At 39.3% G+C, this 19,587-nt stretch overlaps 1 protein-coding gene across 1 annotated transcript in view; it reads left to right on the top strand.

Annotated features, from left to right (window-relative positions):
• Window positions 1–8,909: 8,909 nt before the first annotated feature.
• Window positions 8,910–19,587, top strand: part of RHBG (Rh family B glycoprotein) — a 15,646-nt gene continuing 4,968 nt past the window's right edge. Inside the window, exons 1-5 of the mRNA XM_040411956.1 lie at window positions 8,910–9,359; window positions 14,845–15,031; window positions 15,805–15,955; window positions 17,544–17,691; window positions 18,009–18,175. Coding sequence (XP_040267890.1) covers window positions 9,182–9,359; window positions 14,845–15,031; window positions 15,805–15,955; window positions 17,544–17,691; window positions 18,009–18,175 — 831 coding nt within the window. The 5' untranslated portion in view covers window positions 8,910–9,181. The remainder of the gene's footprint in view (window positions 9,360–14,844; window positions 15,032–15,804; window positions 15,956–17,543; window positions 17,692–18,008; window positions 18,176–19,587) is intronic.

Raw genomic sequence — 19,587 nt, 5'->3', positions numbered from 1 at the left:
ACTGTGACATCACTGTGTTTATTATCCCTGTACTGTGACATCACTGTGTTTATTATCCCTGTACTGTGACATCACTGTGTTTATTATCTTTGTACTGTGACATCACTGTGTTTATTATCCCCGTGCTGTGACATCACTGTGTTTATTATCCCTGTACTGTGGCATCACTGTGTTTATTATCCCTGTACTGTGACATCATTGTGTGTATTATCCCTGTGCTGTGACATCACTGCGTTTATTATCCCTGTACTGTGACATCACTGTGTTTATTATCCCTGTACTGTGACATCACTGTGTTTATTATCTCTGTACTTTGACATCACTGTGTTTATTATCTCTGTACTGTGACATCACTGTGTTTATTATCCCTGTACTGTGACATCGCTGTGTTTATTATCTCTGTACTGTGACATCACTGTGTTTATTATCTTTGTACTGTGACATCACTGTGTTTATTATCCCTGTACTGTGACATCACTGTGTTTATTATCTCTGTACTGTGACATCACTGTGTTTATTATCCCTGTACTGTGACATCACTGTGTTTATTATCCCTGTACTGTGACATCACTGTGTTTATTATCCCTGTGCTGTGACATCACTGTGTTTATTATCCCTGTACTGTGACATCACAGTGTTTATTATCCCTGTACTGTGACATCACAGTGTTTATTATCCCTGTACTGTGACATCACTGTGTTTATTATCCCTGTGCTGTGACATCACTGTGTTTATTATCCCTGTACTGTGGCATCACTGTGTTTATTATCCCTGTACTGTGACATCACTGTGTTTATTATCCCTGTACTGTGACATCACTGTGTTTATTATCCCTGTACTGTGACATCACTGTGTGTATTATCCCTGTACTGTGACATCACTGTGTTTATTATCTCTGTACTGTGACATCATTGTGTTTATTATCTCTGTACTGTGACATCACTGTGTTTATTATCCCTGTGCTGTGACATCACTGTGTTTATTATCCCTGTACTGTGACATCACTGTGTTTATTATCTCTGTACTGTGACATCATTGTGTTTATTATCTCTGTACTGTGACATCACTGTGTTTATTATCCCTGTACTGTGACATCACTGTGTTTATTATCCCTGTACTGTGACATCACTGTGTTTATTATCCCTGTACTGTGACATCACTGTTTATTATCCCTGTGCTGTGACATCACTTTCTTTATTATCCCTGTACTGTGACATCACTGTGTTTATTATCCCTGTACTGTGACATTAGTGTGTTTATTATCCCTGTACTGTGACATCACTGTGTTTATTATCCCTGTACTGTGACATCACTGTTTATTATCTCTGTACTGTGACATCACTTTCTTTATTATCTCTGTACTGTGACATCACTGTGTTTATTATCCCTGTACTGTGACATTAGTGTGTTTATTATCCCTGTACTGTGACATCACTGTGTTTATTATCCCTGTACTGTGACATCACTGTGTGTATTATCCCTGTACTGTGACATCACTGTTTATTATCCCTGTGCTGTGACATCACTTTCTTTATTATCCCTGTACTGTGACATCACTGTGTTTATTACCTCTGTACTGTGACATCACTGTGTTTATTATCCCTGTACTGTGACATCACTGTGTTTATTATCCCTGTACTGTGACATCACTGTGTTTATTATCCCTGTACTGTGACATCACTGTGTTTATTATCCCTGTACTGTGACATCACTGTGTTTATTATCCCTGTACTGTGACATCACAGTGTTTATTATCCCTGTACTGTGACATCACAGTGTTTATTATCTCTGCACTGTGACATCACTGTGTTTATTATCCCTCTATTCTTATATGATTCAGTGCAATAACCCAGTATATTAGGGATACCAAAATAATCATCAGCCATTCATTTTCTGATCTTGCTGCTAAAAGTGGTCATGTTAGGGTAGACCCCCATAAAAAAAATTTTGTCAGGACTACTTGTCACACCCTGAACATAAGCTAAGCTGCTCGACACTTCTGGCAGTGTCTGCTTTGCCACGAAGAGTATGCATGTGTATGGGAGGGTTTTGAAGATCAGCTGTTGGCCGAGCACTGAGGAAATCCTCACGTTTTGCCATAAACCTGTCCCAGATTTGTCCGTGTCTGGAATAACCATGTTGAATGCACAGTTTCCACAATGATCTCATTGACTTCAGTTTTGACAACTTCAAAGCATCTTGTTGAGGCTTTTGCCCTTTGGACATACATTTTTCAGTAGTGAAATCTTTACATTCTCCATGTTACATTGTTCACTGAACTCCTACTGCAGCCCTGAGGGCAAGGAACGTCCACTCTGGCCCGCCACGCCTAGGCCTACCAGCATCACATAAGAGCTCCTGGTTTATATCAGGGGTAGGACAGGTTCTCTCGGCACCCCAGGCAAATCTCTAAGATGCCCCCGCCCCCAAGCTTTTCAAATATTCAGTGGGATTGCACCTGGCATATTTACTCTAAAAAAAAAGGAAGATTCTGAAGAAAAGAAGAAAAAGTAGCGTTATACATTATGCCCCACCCATTTTAATAGGACACTCCCACAATCTACAGCATTTAATTAACAAATAGGACATAGGATCCTCTTCATCAATACATTAAATAAATACGGACGAAGCACCAGACTCCCTAAGTAAAATCCAGAGCTAGAATCCTCTGTCCACAGGCACTGTCACATTCCTCTTTATACAGACCCCAGACCAGACCCCCTGTATTTACAAACCCCAGACCTCTTTATTTACAGACCACAGAACAGATCTCCTGTATTTACATACATCAGACCAGACCCCCTGCACTTAGAGACCCCAGACCAGACCCTCTGTAGTTACAGACCCAGACCAGAGCCCCTGTATTTACAGACCCCAGACCAGAGCCCCTGTATTTACAGACCCCAGACCAGAGCCCCTGTATGACCAGACCCCCTGTACCTACAGACCCAGACCCACTTTATTTAAAGATCACAGACCAGACCAGCTATATTTACAGACAACAGACCAGACCACCTGTATTTACAAACCAACTACAGTTGCAAGAAAAAGTATGTGAACCCTTTGGAATGATCTGGATTTCTGCACAAATTGGTCATAAAATGTGATCTGATCTTCATCTAAGTCACAACAATAGACAATCACAGTCGGCTTAAACTAATAACACACAAAGAATTAACTGTTACCATGTTTTATTGAACACACCATGTAAACATTCACAGTGCAGGTGGAAAAAGTATGTGAACCCTTGGATTTAATAACTGGTTGAACCTCCTTTGGCAGCAATAACTTCAACCAAACGTTCCCTGTAGTTGCAGATCAGACGTGCACAACGGTCAGGAGTAATTCTTGACCATTCCTCTTTACAGAACTGTTTCAGTTCAGCAATATTCTTGGGATGTCTGGTGTGAATCGCTTTCTTGACGTCATGCCACAGCATCTCAATCTGGCTGGGCCACTCCAGAAGGCGTCTTTTCTTCTGTTTAAGCCATTCTGTTGTTTTACTTCTATGCTTTGGGTCGTTGTCCTGTTGCAACATCCATCTTCTGTTGAGCTTCAGCTGGTGGACAGATGGCTTTAAGTTCTCCTGCAAAATGTCTTGATAAACATGGGAATTAATTTTTCCTTCAATGATAGCAATCCGTCCAGGCCCTGACGCAGCAAAGCAGCCCCAAACCATGATGCCCCCACCACCATACTTCACAGTTGGGATGAGGTTTTGATGTTGGTGTGCTGTGGCTCTTTTTCTCCACACATAGTGTTGTGCGTTTCTTCCAAACAACTCAACTTTGGTTTCATCTGTCCACAGAATATTTTGCCAGTACTGCTGTGGAACATCCAGGTGCTCTTGTGCAAACTGTAAACGTGCAGCAATGTTTTTTTTGGACAGCAGTGGCTTCCTCTGTGGTATCCTCCCATGAAATCCATCCTTCTTTAGTGTTTTACGTATCGTAGATTCGCTAACAGGGATGTTAGCATATGCTAGAAACTTTTGTAAGTCTTTAGCTGACACTCTAGGATTCTTCTTCACCTCATTGTGCAGTCTGCGCTGTTCTCTTGCAGTCATCCTTACAGGACGGCCATTCCTAGGGAGAGTAGCAGCAGTGCTGAACTTTCTCCATTTATAGACAATTTGTCTTACCGTGGACTGATGAACAGCAAGGCTTTTGGAGATACTTTTATAACCCTTTCCAGCTTTATGCAAGTCAACAATTCTTAATCGTAGGTCTTCTGAGAGCTCTTTTGTGCGAGGCATCATTCACATCAGGCAATGCTTCTTGTGTTTTTTATAGGACAGGGCAGCTGTAACCAACACCTCATCTCATTGATTGGACTCCAGTTGGCTTACACCTCACTCCAATTAGCTCTTGGAGATGTCATTAGTCTAGGGGTTCACATACTTTTTCCACCTGCACTGTGAATGTTTACATGGTGTGTTCAATAAAAACATGGTAACAGTTAATTCTTTGTGTGTTATTAGTTTAAGCAGACTGTGATTGTTTATTGTTGTGACTTAGATGAAGATCAGATCACATTTTATAACTAAATTGTTCAGAAATCCATATCATTCCAAAGGGTTCACACACTTTTTCTTGCAACTGTATATATAGTGCCTTGCAAAAGTATTCACCCCCTTGACTTTTTTCGTATTTTGGTGCCTCACAACCTGGAATTAACATGGATTGTTTGAGGATTTGCATCATTTAATTTAAGTCGCTTTGAATAAGTCTCTATGAGCTTCCACATCTTACCACTGGGATTTTTGCCCATTCCCCCTTGCCAAACTGCTCCAGCTCCTTCAAGTTGGATGGTTTGCCCTTGTGAACAGCAATCTTTAAGTCTGACCACAGATTTTCTATTGGATTGAGATCTGGGCTTTGACTAGGCCATTCCTACACATTTACATGTTTCCCCTTAAACCACTCAAGTGTTGCTTTAGCCGTGTGTTTCGGGTCATTGTCCTGCTGGAAGGTGAACGTCCGTCCTAGCCTCAAATCACGCACAGAGTAGTACAGGTTTTAGTCAAGAATATCCCTGTATTTAGCCCCATCCATCTTTCCCTTAACTCTGACCAGTTTCCCAGTCCCACCCCCCCAGCATGATGCTGCCACCACCATGTCTCACTGTGGGGGTGATGTGTTGGGTTTGCGCCAGACATAGCGTTTTCTTTGGCCGAAAAGTTCAATTTTAGTCTCATAAGACCAGAGCACCTTCCTCCATACATTTTGGGAGTCTCCCACATGCCTTTTCGCAAACTCACAATGTGCCTTTTTGTTTTTAGCCGAAAGTAATAAGATGGCTTAGAAAATTATCTATCAGGGTATCTCTTCCTGCTGTGGATCCTGCTACTTCCTCTGTAAGGCCATATAGATCTTTATAAAATTTTTGGAACTCTGTGGCTATATCTGACGTTTTGTGTAGGGTAGTGCCATCCTTATTGTCAATACCTGCTATATACATGGAGTCCTTCTTTTGTTTAAGCAAAGAGGACATGAGTTTAGTGCCCTTATCTCCATGGGAGTTATAGTAGTTATATTCTTGTACATAGGAGCAGTATTATAGTAGTTATATTCTTGTACATAGGAGCAGTATTATAGTAGTTATAGTCCTGTACATAGGAGGCAGTATTATAGTAGTTATATTCTTGTACATAGGAGGCAGTATTATAGTAGTTATATTCTTGTACATAGGAGCAGTATTATAGTAGTTATATTCTTGTACATAGGAGGCAGTATTATAGTAGTTATATTCTTGTACATAGGAGGCAGTATTATAGTAGTTATATTCTTGTACATAGGAGCAGTATTATAGTAGTTATATTCTTCTACATAGGAGCAGTATTATAGCAGTTATATTCTTGTACATAGGAGCAGTATTATAGTAGTTATATTCTTGTACATAGGAGGCAGTATTATAGTAGTTATATTCTTGTACATAGGAGCAGTATTATAGTAGTTATATTCTTGTATATAGGAGAAGTATTATAGTAGTTATATTCTTGTACATAGGAGGCAGTATTATAGTAGTTATATTCTTGTACATAGGAGCAGTATTATAGTAGTTATATTCTTGTACACAGGAGCAGTATTATAGTAGTTATATTCTTGTACATAGGAGCAGTATTATAGTAGTTATATTCTTGTACATAGGAGGCAGTATTATAGTAGTTATATTCTTGTACATAGAAGGCAGTATTATAGTAGTTATATTCTTGTACATAGGAGCAGTATTATAGTAGTTATATTCTTGTACATAGGGGCAGTATTATAGTAGTTATATACTTGTACATAGGAGCAGTATTATAGTAGTTATATTCTTGTACATAGGAGCAGTATTATAGTAGTTATATTCTTGTACATAGGAGGCAGTATTATAGTAGTTATATTCTTGTACACAGGGGCAGTATTGTAGTAGTTATATTATTGTACATAGGAGGCAGTATTATAGTAGTTATATTCTTGTACATAGGAGCAGTATTATAGTAGTTATATTCCTGTACATAGGAGTAGTATTATAGTAGTTATATTCTTGTACATAGGAGGCAGTATTATAGTAGTTATATTCTTGTACATAGGAGGCAGTATTATAGTAGTTATATTCTTGTACATAGGAGGCAGTATTATAGTAGTTATATTCCTGTACATAGGAGCAGTATTATAGTAGTTATATTCTTGTACATAGGAGCAGTATTATAGTAGTTATATTCTTGTATATAGGAGGCAGTATTATAGTAGTTATATTCTTGTACATAGGAGCAGTATTATAGTAGTTATATTCTTGTACATAGGAGGCAGTATTATAGTAGTTATATTCTTGTACATAGGAGCAGTATTATAGTAGTTATATTCTTGTACATAGGAGGCAGTATTATAGTAGTTATATTCTTGTACATAGGAGGCAGTATTATAGTAGTTACAATGCCTTGCAAAAGTATGCACCGCCCTTTACTTTTTTCGTGTTTTTTTACATTACAGCTTTAAGTTCAATGTTTTGTTAATCTGAATTTGATGTGATTGATCAGAACACTAAGTTGGTTAAGTGAAATGAGAAAAAAATATAAATAAAACTATTGTTTAGAAATAGAAAGCAGAAAATTGTCCTGTGCGTATGTATTCACCCCCTTTGTTAGGAAGCCCATAAAAAGCTCTGGTGCAACCAATTGCCTTCAGAAGTCACATAATTAGTGAAATGATGTCACCTGTGTGCAATCTAAGTGTCACATGATCTGTCATTACATATACACACCTTTTTTGAAAGGCCCCAGAGGCTGCAACACCTAAGCAAGAGGCATCACTAACCAAACACTGCCATGAAGACCAAGGAACTCTCCAAACAAGTAAGGAACAATCTTGTTGAGCAGTACATGTCAGGGTTAGGTTTTAAAAAAATATCCAAATCTTTGATGATCCCGAGGAGCACCATCAAATCTATCATACCCAAATGGAAAGAACATGCCAAGAGACGGCTGCCCCTCAAAACTCACGGACCGGGCAAGGAGGGCATTAATCCGAGAGGCAGCACAGAGACCTAAGGTAACCCTGGAGCAACTGCAGAGTTCCACAGCAGAGACTGGAGTATCTGTACATAGGATGACAATAAGCCGTACGCTCCATAGAGTTGGGCTTTATGGCAGAGTGGCCGGAAGAAAGCCATTACTGTCAGCTAAAAACAATAAGCCACGTTGTGAGTTTGTGAAAAGGCCTGTGGGAGACTCCCAAAATGTATGGAGGAAGGTGCTCTGGTCTGATGAGACTAAAATGGAACTTTTTGGCCATCAAAGAAAACACTATGTCTGGAGCAAACCCAACACATCACATCACCCAATGAACACCGTCCCCACAGTGAGACATGGTGGTGGCAGCATCATGCTGGGGGGATGGGACTGGGAAACTGGTCAGAGTGGAGGTAAAGATGGATGGAGCTAAATACAGGGATATTCTTGACCAAAACCTGTACCACTCTGTGTGTGATCTGAGGCCAGGATGGAGGTTCACCTTCCAGCAGGACAATGACCCCAAACACACGGCTACAGCAACACTTGAGAGGTTTAAGGGGAAACATGGAAATGTGTTGGAATGGCTGAGTCACAGCCCAGATCTCAATCCAATAGAAGATCTGTGGTCAGATTAAAGATTGCTGTTCACAAGCGCAAACATCCGACCTGAAGGAGCTGGAGCAGTTCTACAAGGAGGAATGGGCAGAAATCCCAGTGGTCAGATGTGGCAACTGCTCACAGAGACTTATCCAAAGCGACTTGGAGCTGTGATTGCCGCAAAAGTTGGCTCTACAAAGTATTGACTTTAGGGGGGTGAATAGTTATGCACATTGACTTTTTCTAATATTTTGTCCTATTTGTTGTTTGCTTCACAATAAAAATTAAAAATCTTCAAAGTTGTGGGCATGTTCCTCAAACAAACGAAAAAGTCAAGGGGGTGGGTGAATACTTTTGCAAGGCACTGTATATTCTTGTACATGGGGATAGTTATAGTAGTTATATTCTTAGGAATTGTGTTATCTGACAGTTATGACCGGATTAATGATCCCAGCAGAGCCTATAAATGATAACACATCTCTAAAGCCTCATTCACACGTCAGTATTTTGGTCAGTGATTTCCACCAGTGATTGTGAGCCTAAACCCGGAGTGGAGCCTCCACAGACATGGTTTTGGCTCAAAATCACTGATGGAAATCTCTGACCAAACACTGACGAGTGAATGAGGCATAAGAATGAAAATACTTGTATTTCCTGTTTATCCAGACAGGTTGTAAACTGGAGGTAATACGACGGAGCTAATTCTATGCTGTGGGAGACGTCCTGCTTCGTTAGCCTATCATGTTTGGCCCTATCCTGCAGAACCGATGTGTCTCAGCCTGTCATGTGTGATGCTGCCTGCGAAGTGGATGGATCTAGGTTTACGTTCCTGTACACCTGTCGATGAGAGTAGATTGTGCGCTGCAGGCTTCATATAACATCTGTCATTTGCTGTGTCGGACTTTGTAGACCTTTGGATCTTCAGATGTGCCAAGACAAGTCCTGGGGAGGGGAGGTGGGGTGTGACCAGGTCCTGTATGGGGAAGTTCTTCTACTGACTGCAGGGCGGGATCAGCTCTGACATTAAATGTATCAGTCGTATAGAGCTTTACTTTCTGGCTCCTCTGCTCCTCTTCTCTGCCAGCAACCATGGGTAGTCGCTCCACCAATATGAGGGTCAAGCTGCCCCTCTTCTGCCTCCTGCTTGAAGCCATCACCATCATCCTCTTCGCCGTCTTCGTCAGGTATGACCACGAAACGGACGCCAGTGCTTGGCATCACGAAAACATCTCTGACTACGAGAATGATTTTTACTATCGTTATGCAAGTAAGTACTGTCCACCCGTGTACTGCATCTGTTAAGTCCCAGATATTTATTCTGCTTGCTGTTAGTGAATGGAAACATGCAGGGTGCAGTCTGCACAATTCTCCAGGCTGATACATACTACCTGCTCTAATACACAGTAACAAACCCTCAGGATAAAAGTTTTGCGCTGCTGGTGTGTCTAGAACGTATACTATACTGCGAACAATGTTACATCTGCACAGATTTTTTTTTAGCCTTTGGGATAAAGAATATCCCCATTCACTTACAGCAAGCAGAGGAATTGATGTATAAAATGTAAAAAATAAATTTTGCAGAATATTACAATTTATGACTAAGCTTTATATACATAAAACATGGAACACCCTTCCTAATCAATGTTGAGGAGGGATCCCACATTAAATTGAGAAGCCCCCTTCCTAATTCTTCATACTTGAAAAGAGGGGCTTCAGAGCTTGTTTACTTTGCAAAATCCACAACTCACAATGAGCAATGCCCCTTTAAGGACAGGGGAGGTCAATCAATTTAAGATAAATTGAGACCAGGCTGATGGATATTAGTAAACTGCTCGTAGTCATGTGTCTTCCTTAAAATTTGTGGTCGTCACCATCCGGTCGCTCATGTGAATCTACCACCCCCATCATGTCCTGACAGTGGTAGTCTTTTTTATTTCTCATGATAGGCATTCATTTTTCCATCCATGAAGTTCACCTTTAAATCTGCTATGTGGACTAGATTAGGCTATTCCCTACCTGAGTATTGGTAGGTACTGTCCAGGTTGGGGACAAGTCCTCTCCATTTTGTTTATTTTAGCATATAGAGGTAAGGAGGTATCTCCCCAGTCAAGACTCCACTGTCAAGGCCCTCTGCTATCCGTGTATTACATGGGAGTTTAGTGCTTTCAATGTATTTCACTTTTCCTAATGGTATCAGGTAGTCACTCAGTTTTCCTAGTGGATCAGATCGTCACCAGGGGACTGCTCAGTGACCGTTCTTGTCTGACACTCGTCATATCTATTTGTGGTGACCACTCTCATGTCTGACTCCATTTGTTCCTTCATCTTATACAATCCTCAAAAAACGTTCAAGTATGAAAAATTTAATTATGGAAAATCCGTTTATCTCGCAAGGCTGCCAGATGGCAAATTCCCCTAGGTTTACATGGGAACCTGTACATACTGTCCTTAATAGCAGTCTGTAGTACTGTAATAACAGTTTGGGAATTACTTATTTAACCATTTGGAGTCCCAAATGTGATTTACTGTGGTGTCTTCACAAAACCAGTGGATATGTGAAAGATGGAGGACGGGTGGCTTACCTCAATATATTTTAAGTGTTAGGTGAGATTTTGTACTTTGGTTCCTTGATGTCCTCGTTGGGTAAGTAAGGCGCCTGCTTCATGTCTGAGGGGAGCAATTGTGGAGAATCAATCGTGATCAGGCCCAGGTGACTGTATGAGATAACGGTGATTGCCTCGTCCTGGTGACCCAGTGGGAGACTTTCCAGTTCTGGTTGACTCTTGAGACAGTATCCACTTCTTGACCACCCCTTGGAATAGTGTCCCATGTTGGTGACCCAAGAGGAAAGTTTCCAAGTCCTAATTGCTCCTGTAGAACAGAATCCAGTCCTACATGACCTTCAGGATGGCATCCGGTCTTGGTTGACACACTGGGACAGTATCCAGTTTTGAATGACACCACTTGATAGTGTCAAGTTCTGCCTGACTTCATGGAAGTGCATTCAGGGCTATCTAACTTCATGGGATAGTGTCCAACCCTGGAGGTCGCTGCAGGATAGGGATTGATGAGGAGTGACCCTTTGTTCCAAACATCAGTGAACATGTATGGTGTCTACTACAAGGTAGATCACTGGACTACTACACTGTAGCCAGGAAAACATAAGTCCACTATCTGGTGGCTGTGTGGTTAATAGATGACCTCACAGTGGCCCTATAGTCTTGCATACATTACATGGTGGCCCTGTGGATAAGCAACCACTCTTTGGTGGCCAAGTAATCAAGTATCCTATCCCAGGTGGTCTTATGGTTGAGCGACAACTCTATGGTTAGGCTAAGCTCCAGCATCTATTCCCTGATTACCCCGTAGTTAAGCAACATTCTCATGGTGGCCCTCTTATTTAGTATCCAGTCGAGTCTTGCCTGTTAGTTAAGAATATGACCCCTGGAGAGTCTATGGTCAGTTGCTAATCGCACAATGGCCATATAGTCATGCATTCACTCTTTGGTTGCCCTGTCTTCAAACATCTAGTCCTTGGTGATCCTGTTGTTGAGCAACCACTGCCTGGTGGCCTGTGGTTAAACATCCATCCAGGTGGCTCTGTGATTCAGATTTCATCCCAGGTGAGACTGTGTTTGAGTAACCACTCCCATGTTTAGTTCCCAGTCAGTGGTGGCCTCTTGGTAAAGTGTATAATTCCTTTCGGCCCTGTGGTAAAATATCCATTCCCTGGTGGCCCTGTGGTAAATTGATGACTAAGCAGTGGCCATATAGTCATGCATTCACACCCTGGTGGCTCTGTGTTCTAACATCTAGTCCCTGGTGGCACTGTGTTTGAGAAACCACTCCCTGATAGACCTATCGTTAAGTATCCATCCAGGTGGCCCTGTGATTCAGCATCCATGGGGGGCTGTGTTTGAGGAATCACTCCCATGTAGTGCTCTTGTTTAGTTTCCAGTCAATGGTTAAGTATATATTCTCTAGTGACCCAGTGGGCCTGTGGTAAAATATCCATTCCCTGGTGGTCCTGTGGTAAAAAATGCATTCTCAGGTGGTCCTGTGGCAAAATATCCACTCCATGGTGGGCCTCTGGTAAAAAATGAATTCACTGGTGACCCACTGGTAAAATGTCCATTTCCTGGTGAGCCAGTGGAACCTCACCTCTGAGCCCATCGTATTAGTTGATTACCCCTCTCGTGTTCTTGCCTCGCTGGTATCAGACTTTACAGGACTTGGATATCTTTCAACAGGAAGGAAAGCTTCTGTGTTCGACTGTCAGCGGCAGGTATTTTAGTGAACCACTTGTGATATTTAACAGGTAGTTTCCATGTCAACAACCTGAAAAACCAGACCTGGCACCGAGAAAATATGTGTCACTAAGCAATGCGGCGAGTCCAGACAATCAACTCGTCATTCCTGGAAATCCATTATAATAGTAAAATCAAGCATATTACACCCGAGATTCCCTTTACTTCTCTTTTGAGTTAAGGTTTAGAAGGACACCTACAGTCCAGACATTTCACGCCTGAGAGATATTAACAGCTGTTCCACATCACTGCGAGGGACAAGACAAATTACACCGGAAACCCACGATAAATCATTGAAAGGAAAGACATGAGGAAAAAAGTGGCTTCAATGATTGACAAGTTATTAGGGACAGTAAACCCAACTACAAACATATACTAATGAATTATCCTAATTATTTATACTCTTGTATTTATACTTGTACATAGGAGCAGTATTATAGTAGTTATATTCTTGTACATAGGAGCAGTATTATAGTAGTTATATTCCTGTACATAGCAGCAGTATTATAGTAGTTATATTCTTGTACATAGGAGGCAGTATTATAGTAGTTATATTCCTGTATATAGGAGGCAGTATTATAGTAGTTATATTCTTGTACATAGGAGCAGTATTATAGTAGTTATATTCTTGTACATAGGAGCAGTATTATAGTAGTTATATTCTTGTACATAGGAGGCAGTATTATAGTAGTTATATTCCTGTATATAGGAGGCAGTATTATAGTAGTTATATTCTTGTACATAGGAGCAGTATTATAGTAGTTATATTCTTGTACATAGGAGCAGTATTATAGTAGTTATATTCTTGTACATAGGAGGCAGTATTATAGTAGTTATATTCTTGTACATAGGAGGCAGTATTATAGTAGTTATATTCTTGTACATAGGAGGCAGTATTATAGTAGGTATATTCTTGTACATAGGAGGCAGTATTATAGTAGTTATATTCTTGTACATAGGCGGCAGTATTATAGTAGTTATATTCTTGTACATAGAAGCAGTATTATAGTAGTTATATTCTTGTACATAGGGGTCAGTATTATAGTAGTTATATTCTTGTACATAGGATGTAGTATTATAGTAGTTATATTCTTGTACATAGGGGTCAGTATTATAGTAGTTATATTCTTGTACATAGGATGTAGTATTATAGTAGTTATATTCTTGTATATAGGAGCAGTATTATAGTAGTTATATTCTTGTACATAGGAGCAGTATTATAGTAGTTATATTCTTGTACATAGGAGCAGTATTATAGCAGTTATATTCCTGTATATAGGAGCAGTATTATAGTAGTTATATTCCTGTACATAGGAGCAGTATTATAGTAGTTATATTCTTGTACATAGGAGCAGTATTATAGTAGTTATATTCCTGTACATAGGAGCAGTATTATAGTAGTTATATTCTTGTACATAGGGGGCAGTATTATAGTAGTTATATTCTTGTACATAGGAGCAGTATTATAGTAGTTATATTCTTGTACACAGGAGCAGTATTATAGTAGTTATATTCTTGTACATAGGAGCAGTATTATAGTAGTTATATTCTTGTACACAGGAGCAGTATTATAGTAGTTATATTCTTGTACATAGGAGCAGTATTATAGTAGTTATATTCTTGTACATAGGGGGCAGTATTATAGTAGTTATATTCTTGTACATAGGAGCAGTATTATAGTAGTTATATTCTTGTACATACGAGCAGTATTATAGTAGTTATATTCTTGTACATAGGAGCAGTATTATAGTAGTTATATTCCTGTACATAGGAGGCAGTATTATAGTAGTTATATTCCTGTACATAGGAGCAGTATTATAGTAGTTATATTCTTGTACATAGGGGGCAGTATTATAGTAGTTATATTCTTGTACATAGGAGGCAGTATTATAACAGTTATATTCTTGTACATAGGAGGCAGTATTATAACAGTTATATTCCTGTACATAGGAGGCAGTATTATAGTAGTTATATTCTTGTACATAGGAGCAGTATTATAGTAGTTATATTCTTGTACATAGGAGCAGTATTATAGTAGTTATATTCTTGTACATAGGAGCAGTATTATAGTAGTTATATTCCTGTACATAGGAGCAGTATTATAGTAGTTATATTCTTGTACATAGACAGTGTTACAGTAGTTTTTGTATTTTTATTTTTGCAAAAACAGGGCAGTGTTGTAGTAGCCGAAGTCTGTCATTCACAGCTTTTGATATACTGTGTCAGCTATTAATAGAAGTGTAGGGATATATGACATTGATTTATTTTGAAGTCTTTTAACGTTTTTTTTCACATTAGAGGTCTATTTTGTTTTGATAAAAAACTTTTTCCTTATTGAGTTGATTAGTCTGCCCTCTAGTGCCCAAGAACAATAATTATAAAAGTTACTTTCCGAAAATTCCAAATTATTATCATTTTATGGCTTATATTTGCTGTTTTCTACAGGTTTCCAAGATGTCCACACCATGATCTTCATTGGCTTCGGCTTTCTGATGACTTTCCTTAAGCTTTATGGTTTCAGCAGCGTGGCCTTCAACTTTCTCATTGCATCCTTTGGTCTCCAGTGGTCAACTCTCATCCAAGGATTCTTCCATGGCTTCCACGATGGAAAAATCCACGTTGGTATAGAGAGGTAAGCATGTGTCATTTGACCATGATGATATCTTGCCACCTGAAAATGATCAATAGATACCTGGAACATAGCAGGAACATGTGATGTTTGCTTTGTCTCGGTGCCCATTTTTTAGGTCTTTAGGTAAAGAGAAAAATAGTTATTGCAATGTGCTTGGCAAGAGATGAAGCACTGTTTATAGTTTGCTATTAAATACCTGAAAATACTTAAGCTTATGGACGCTCTACAGCATTTTTATTTTTTTCTTGCCACTTTATGACAATTTGGCCACCTAGGAGCAGTGTTCTATTTAAATCTTTCACCTAAGAAGCTATACGCCTTAAGAAATAAGCAGACTGATGAGTTCCTTTGGTAGTATAGTGCTCCTATATTTTATTTCCCCATTTATCCACCTTAAGCAGGGAAACACATCTTAAAATGGGGTCCACATTAAAGGGGTTTGCCATAGTAGACAACCCATTTAATGCAACTAGTGATCATAGTAAATGGCAAAAAAAAAAAAGAAAGAAAAATCACATCGATTGAAATTTAGACCTGTCGTTACACAATGTCTTGTCCCCAAACAGAAGAGTCTTTGATCTGTATTTCATAACAGTCTTTATCAATAGATCAATGGAAACCTACTGTCTGTGCACTTTCACTTCTGGAGTAATATTAGCATTTCTATTCAATCAGATCAGGGTAAAATTGTAGAAATACTTTTTATTTTCCCAAAAATTCTGGGTGGAGGAGATCACTTAGAAATTCTCGTGATTTTCCTTCCATCTTCTCAGTATGATCAATGCAGACTTCTGCACCGGAGCTGTTCTCATCTCCTTTGGAGCTCTCCTTGGCAAGACGAGTCCAGTCCAGCTGATCGTCATGACTCTGTTTGAAGTGACACTCTTTGGAATCAATGAGTACATAATTCTGAACATTGTTGGGGTAAGTGACAAAGGGTAAGTGGGGCCATGAAATAAACCATCAGTGGTCATGATGGAAATCCTTTTCATTCTTGCCAGGCCCAGAAGATGGAACATCTCACATTACAGCAAATTTTTCCTTCTTGTATCCAGATGTAGAAAATGGCGAACTTACAATAAGTCACAAAGTCACTTAGGCTTCATTAAAATACACAATGTCTGCTATCTTCTTATCTCCTTTATTTATATGGCTCTTCCACTCTCATCTCTGTAATGCCTCCTTTTCCATCTCTGTAGCTCATCCCCTCTCATCTCTGCAGTTCTGTCCTACATCTATCTCTGTAGCTCTTTCATTCTCATTTCTGTAGCTTATCTCCTCTCAACTCTGTAGCACATCTCTGTAGTTCATCCCTTTCCATCTCTGTAGCTCCTTCCTTCATATTTCTATAGTTCATCCCTTTCCATCTCTGTAGCTCTTCTCCTCTCATGTCTGTAGCTCTTCCATTTTCATCTATGTAGCACATCTCTGCTGTCCTGTCCTTCATCTATCTCTGTAGTTCTTCTGCTCTATTCTCTGAAACCTGTCTTCTCTCATCTCTGTAGTTCCTCCCTTCTCTCATCTCTGTAGCCTGTCCTCTCTGATCTCTGTAGTTCATCCCCTCTCTTATCTCTATCATTTCCCATCTCATCTCTGTAGTTTCTCCCCTCTTATCCCTCTAGATCCTTCCTTCTCATCTCTGTAGTCTTTCTCCTTTCACATCTTTATAGCCCCTCCCCAATAATCTCTGTAGCTTCTCCCTTTTACCTTTCTGTAGCTCCTCTCCTCTTATTTCTGTAGCCCACCCCCTCTCATCTTTGTAGTTCCTCCCTTCTCCCAACTCTGTAGCCCGCCCCATCTCATCTCTGTAGCCCGCCCCATCTCATCTCTGTAGCCCGCCCCATCTCATCTCTGTAGCCCGCCCCATCTCATCTCTGTAGCCCGCCCCATCTCATCTCTATAGATCGTCCCCAATCATCTCTATAGATCGTCCCCAATCATCTCTGTAGCCACTTCCTTCTCTCCTTGTTGTTCCTTCAAAAGGTAAAACTTGACACTCTGTAACTGGGACCCCACCTACTATGTACATGTATACTATTGGTGTCTCCTTATCCAGCAGATGGGCCTTTGAGCTTCCTCTTGTACCTGGATCCAGGTGCAAATACAACCTCTGCACCCCCCCCCCCATACTTAAACAAATTTGAATGTCTTACCGCTTATCATGTTGAGAAATGTGATCATCATTGTAGTATAATATAGCATCCATCATCTTCACATGCAGTTTTCATATCCATGGTATGTGATGTCACTGCCTCTCTGTGGTGATGTCATCAATCCTTGCTAAGAGGCCCAGCCTGCCTCCTATAGTTGTAGTGCTAGAAAACTCCTCACATTTCCAGAAGTCCAAGTCACAAAAGACACAGGAGGTCATCATAGAACAGCTTTCCTGGTCTATTACTGGATCACAAGGTTCATCAGTGCAGAGTTTTAGGAAAGATTAGGCCCAAAAAGATATAATATCCTGAATCTGATATATGTGGCACTTCATTGCTATTTGGGTCACTGTTCATAGGCCAAGGATGCTGGGGGCTCGATGACCATCCACACATTTGGAGCTTACTTTGGCCTGGTGGTATCTCGCGTTCTATACAGGCCTCACCTGGAGAAGAGTCGTCACAGGGAAGGATCTGCCTATCACTCCGACCTCTTCGCCATGATCGGTATATACACATTATAACATTTCATTTATATTCAAGGAAATTTTTCATTTAAACCGATATACAAACTTAGAGTAGTCCGGAATATAGACTCCACAAAAGTGGCTGCTCATTCAAATGTTTACCGGGCACTCTATGGAATTAGAATTTACTCTGCAAGGCGGTATTATTATTTTCCAGTGTGCTTGCATTAATCAATTGGGAAGGGATAGAAGTCCAACTGATAGACTCAAATGATGTGATCTCCCACCATATTTATAAAATGTGCCAAGGCATTTCAACTAGAATTCCCCTTTAAATGTTTAGTATTTTCATTTCAGGAACCATTTATTTGTGGATGTTCTGGCCGAGCTTCAATTCCGCCGTCACAGCCCATGGGGATGACCAGCACCGAACAGTGTTGAACACCTACTACTCTCTAGCTGCCTGTACACTGGCCACATTCGCCTTGTCATCCCTGCTGAATGGGGAAGGGAAGCTAGATATGGTAAAATCCAAAATATTAAAATATGTTTTGCTTAAAATAAATCCTTTTGTATCACAAACTAAAAATCACAAATGTTATGACTGATTAATTACTAGATAGCAATAAAGATTACAATTCCGGCCCCTATGTACAAGAATATAACTACTATAATACTGCTCCTATGTACAAGAATATAACTACTATAATACTGCTCCTATGTACAAGAATATAACTACTATAATACTGCTCCTATGTACAAGAATATAACTACTATAATATTGCTCCTATGTACAAGAATATAACTACTGTAATACTGCTCCTATGTACAAGAATATAACTACTATAATACTGCTCCTATGTACAAGAATATAACTACTATAATACTGCTCCTATGTACAAGAATATAACTACTATAATACTGCTCCTATGTACAAGAATATAACTACTATAATACTGCCTCCTATGTACAAGAATATAACTACTATAATACTGCCCCCTATGTACAGGAATATAACTACTATAATACTGCCTCCTATGTACAAGAATATAACTACTATAATACTGCCTCCTATGTACAAGAATATAACTACTATAATACTGCCTCCTATGTACAAGAATATAACTACTATAATACTGCTCCTATGTACAAGAATATAACTACTATAATACTGCCTCCTATGTACAAGAATATAACTACTATAATACTGCCTCCTATGTACAAGAATATAACTACTATAATACTGCCTCCTATGTACAAGAATATAACTACTATAATACCACTCCTATGTACAAGAATATAACTACTATAATACTGCTCCTATGTACAAGAATATAACTAATATAATACTGCTCCTATGTACAAGAATATAACTACTATAATACTGCTCCTATGTACAAGAATATAACTACTATAATACTGCCTCTATGTACAAGAATATAACTACTATAATACTGCCTCCTATGTACAAGAATATAACTACTATAATACCACTCCTATGTACAAGAATATAACTACTATAATACTGCTCCTATGTACAAGAATATAACTAATATAATACTGCTCCTATGTACAAGAATATAACTACTATAATACTGTTCCTATGTACAAGAATATAACTACTATAATACTGCCTCTATGTACAAGAATATAACTACTATAATACCGCTCCTATGTACAAGAATATAACTACTATAATACCACTCCTATGTACAAGAATATAACTACTATAATACTGATCCTATGTATAAGAATATAACTACTATAATACTGCCTCCTATGTACAAGAATATAACTACTGTAATACTGCTCCTATGTACAAGAATATAACTACTATAATACTGCTCCTATGTACAAGAATATAACTACTATAATACTGCCTCCTATGTACAAGAATATAACTACTATAATACTGCCCCCTATGTACAAGAATATA

Source organism: Bufo bufo, chromosome 11 (assembly GCF_905171765.1).
Source record: "Bufo bufo chromosome 11, aBufBuf1.1, whole genome shotgun sequence".
In the NCBI taxonomy this organism is placed as follows: Eukaryota; Metazoa; Chordata; class Amphibia; order Anura; family Bufonidae; genus Bufo; species Bufo bufo.
This window is presented reverse-complemented; position numbering and strand designations above follow the sequence as displayed.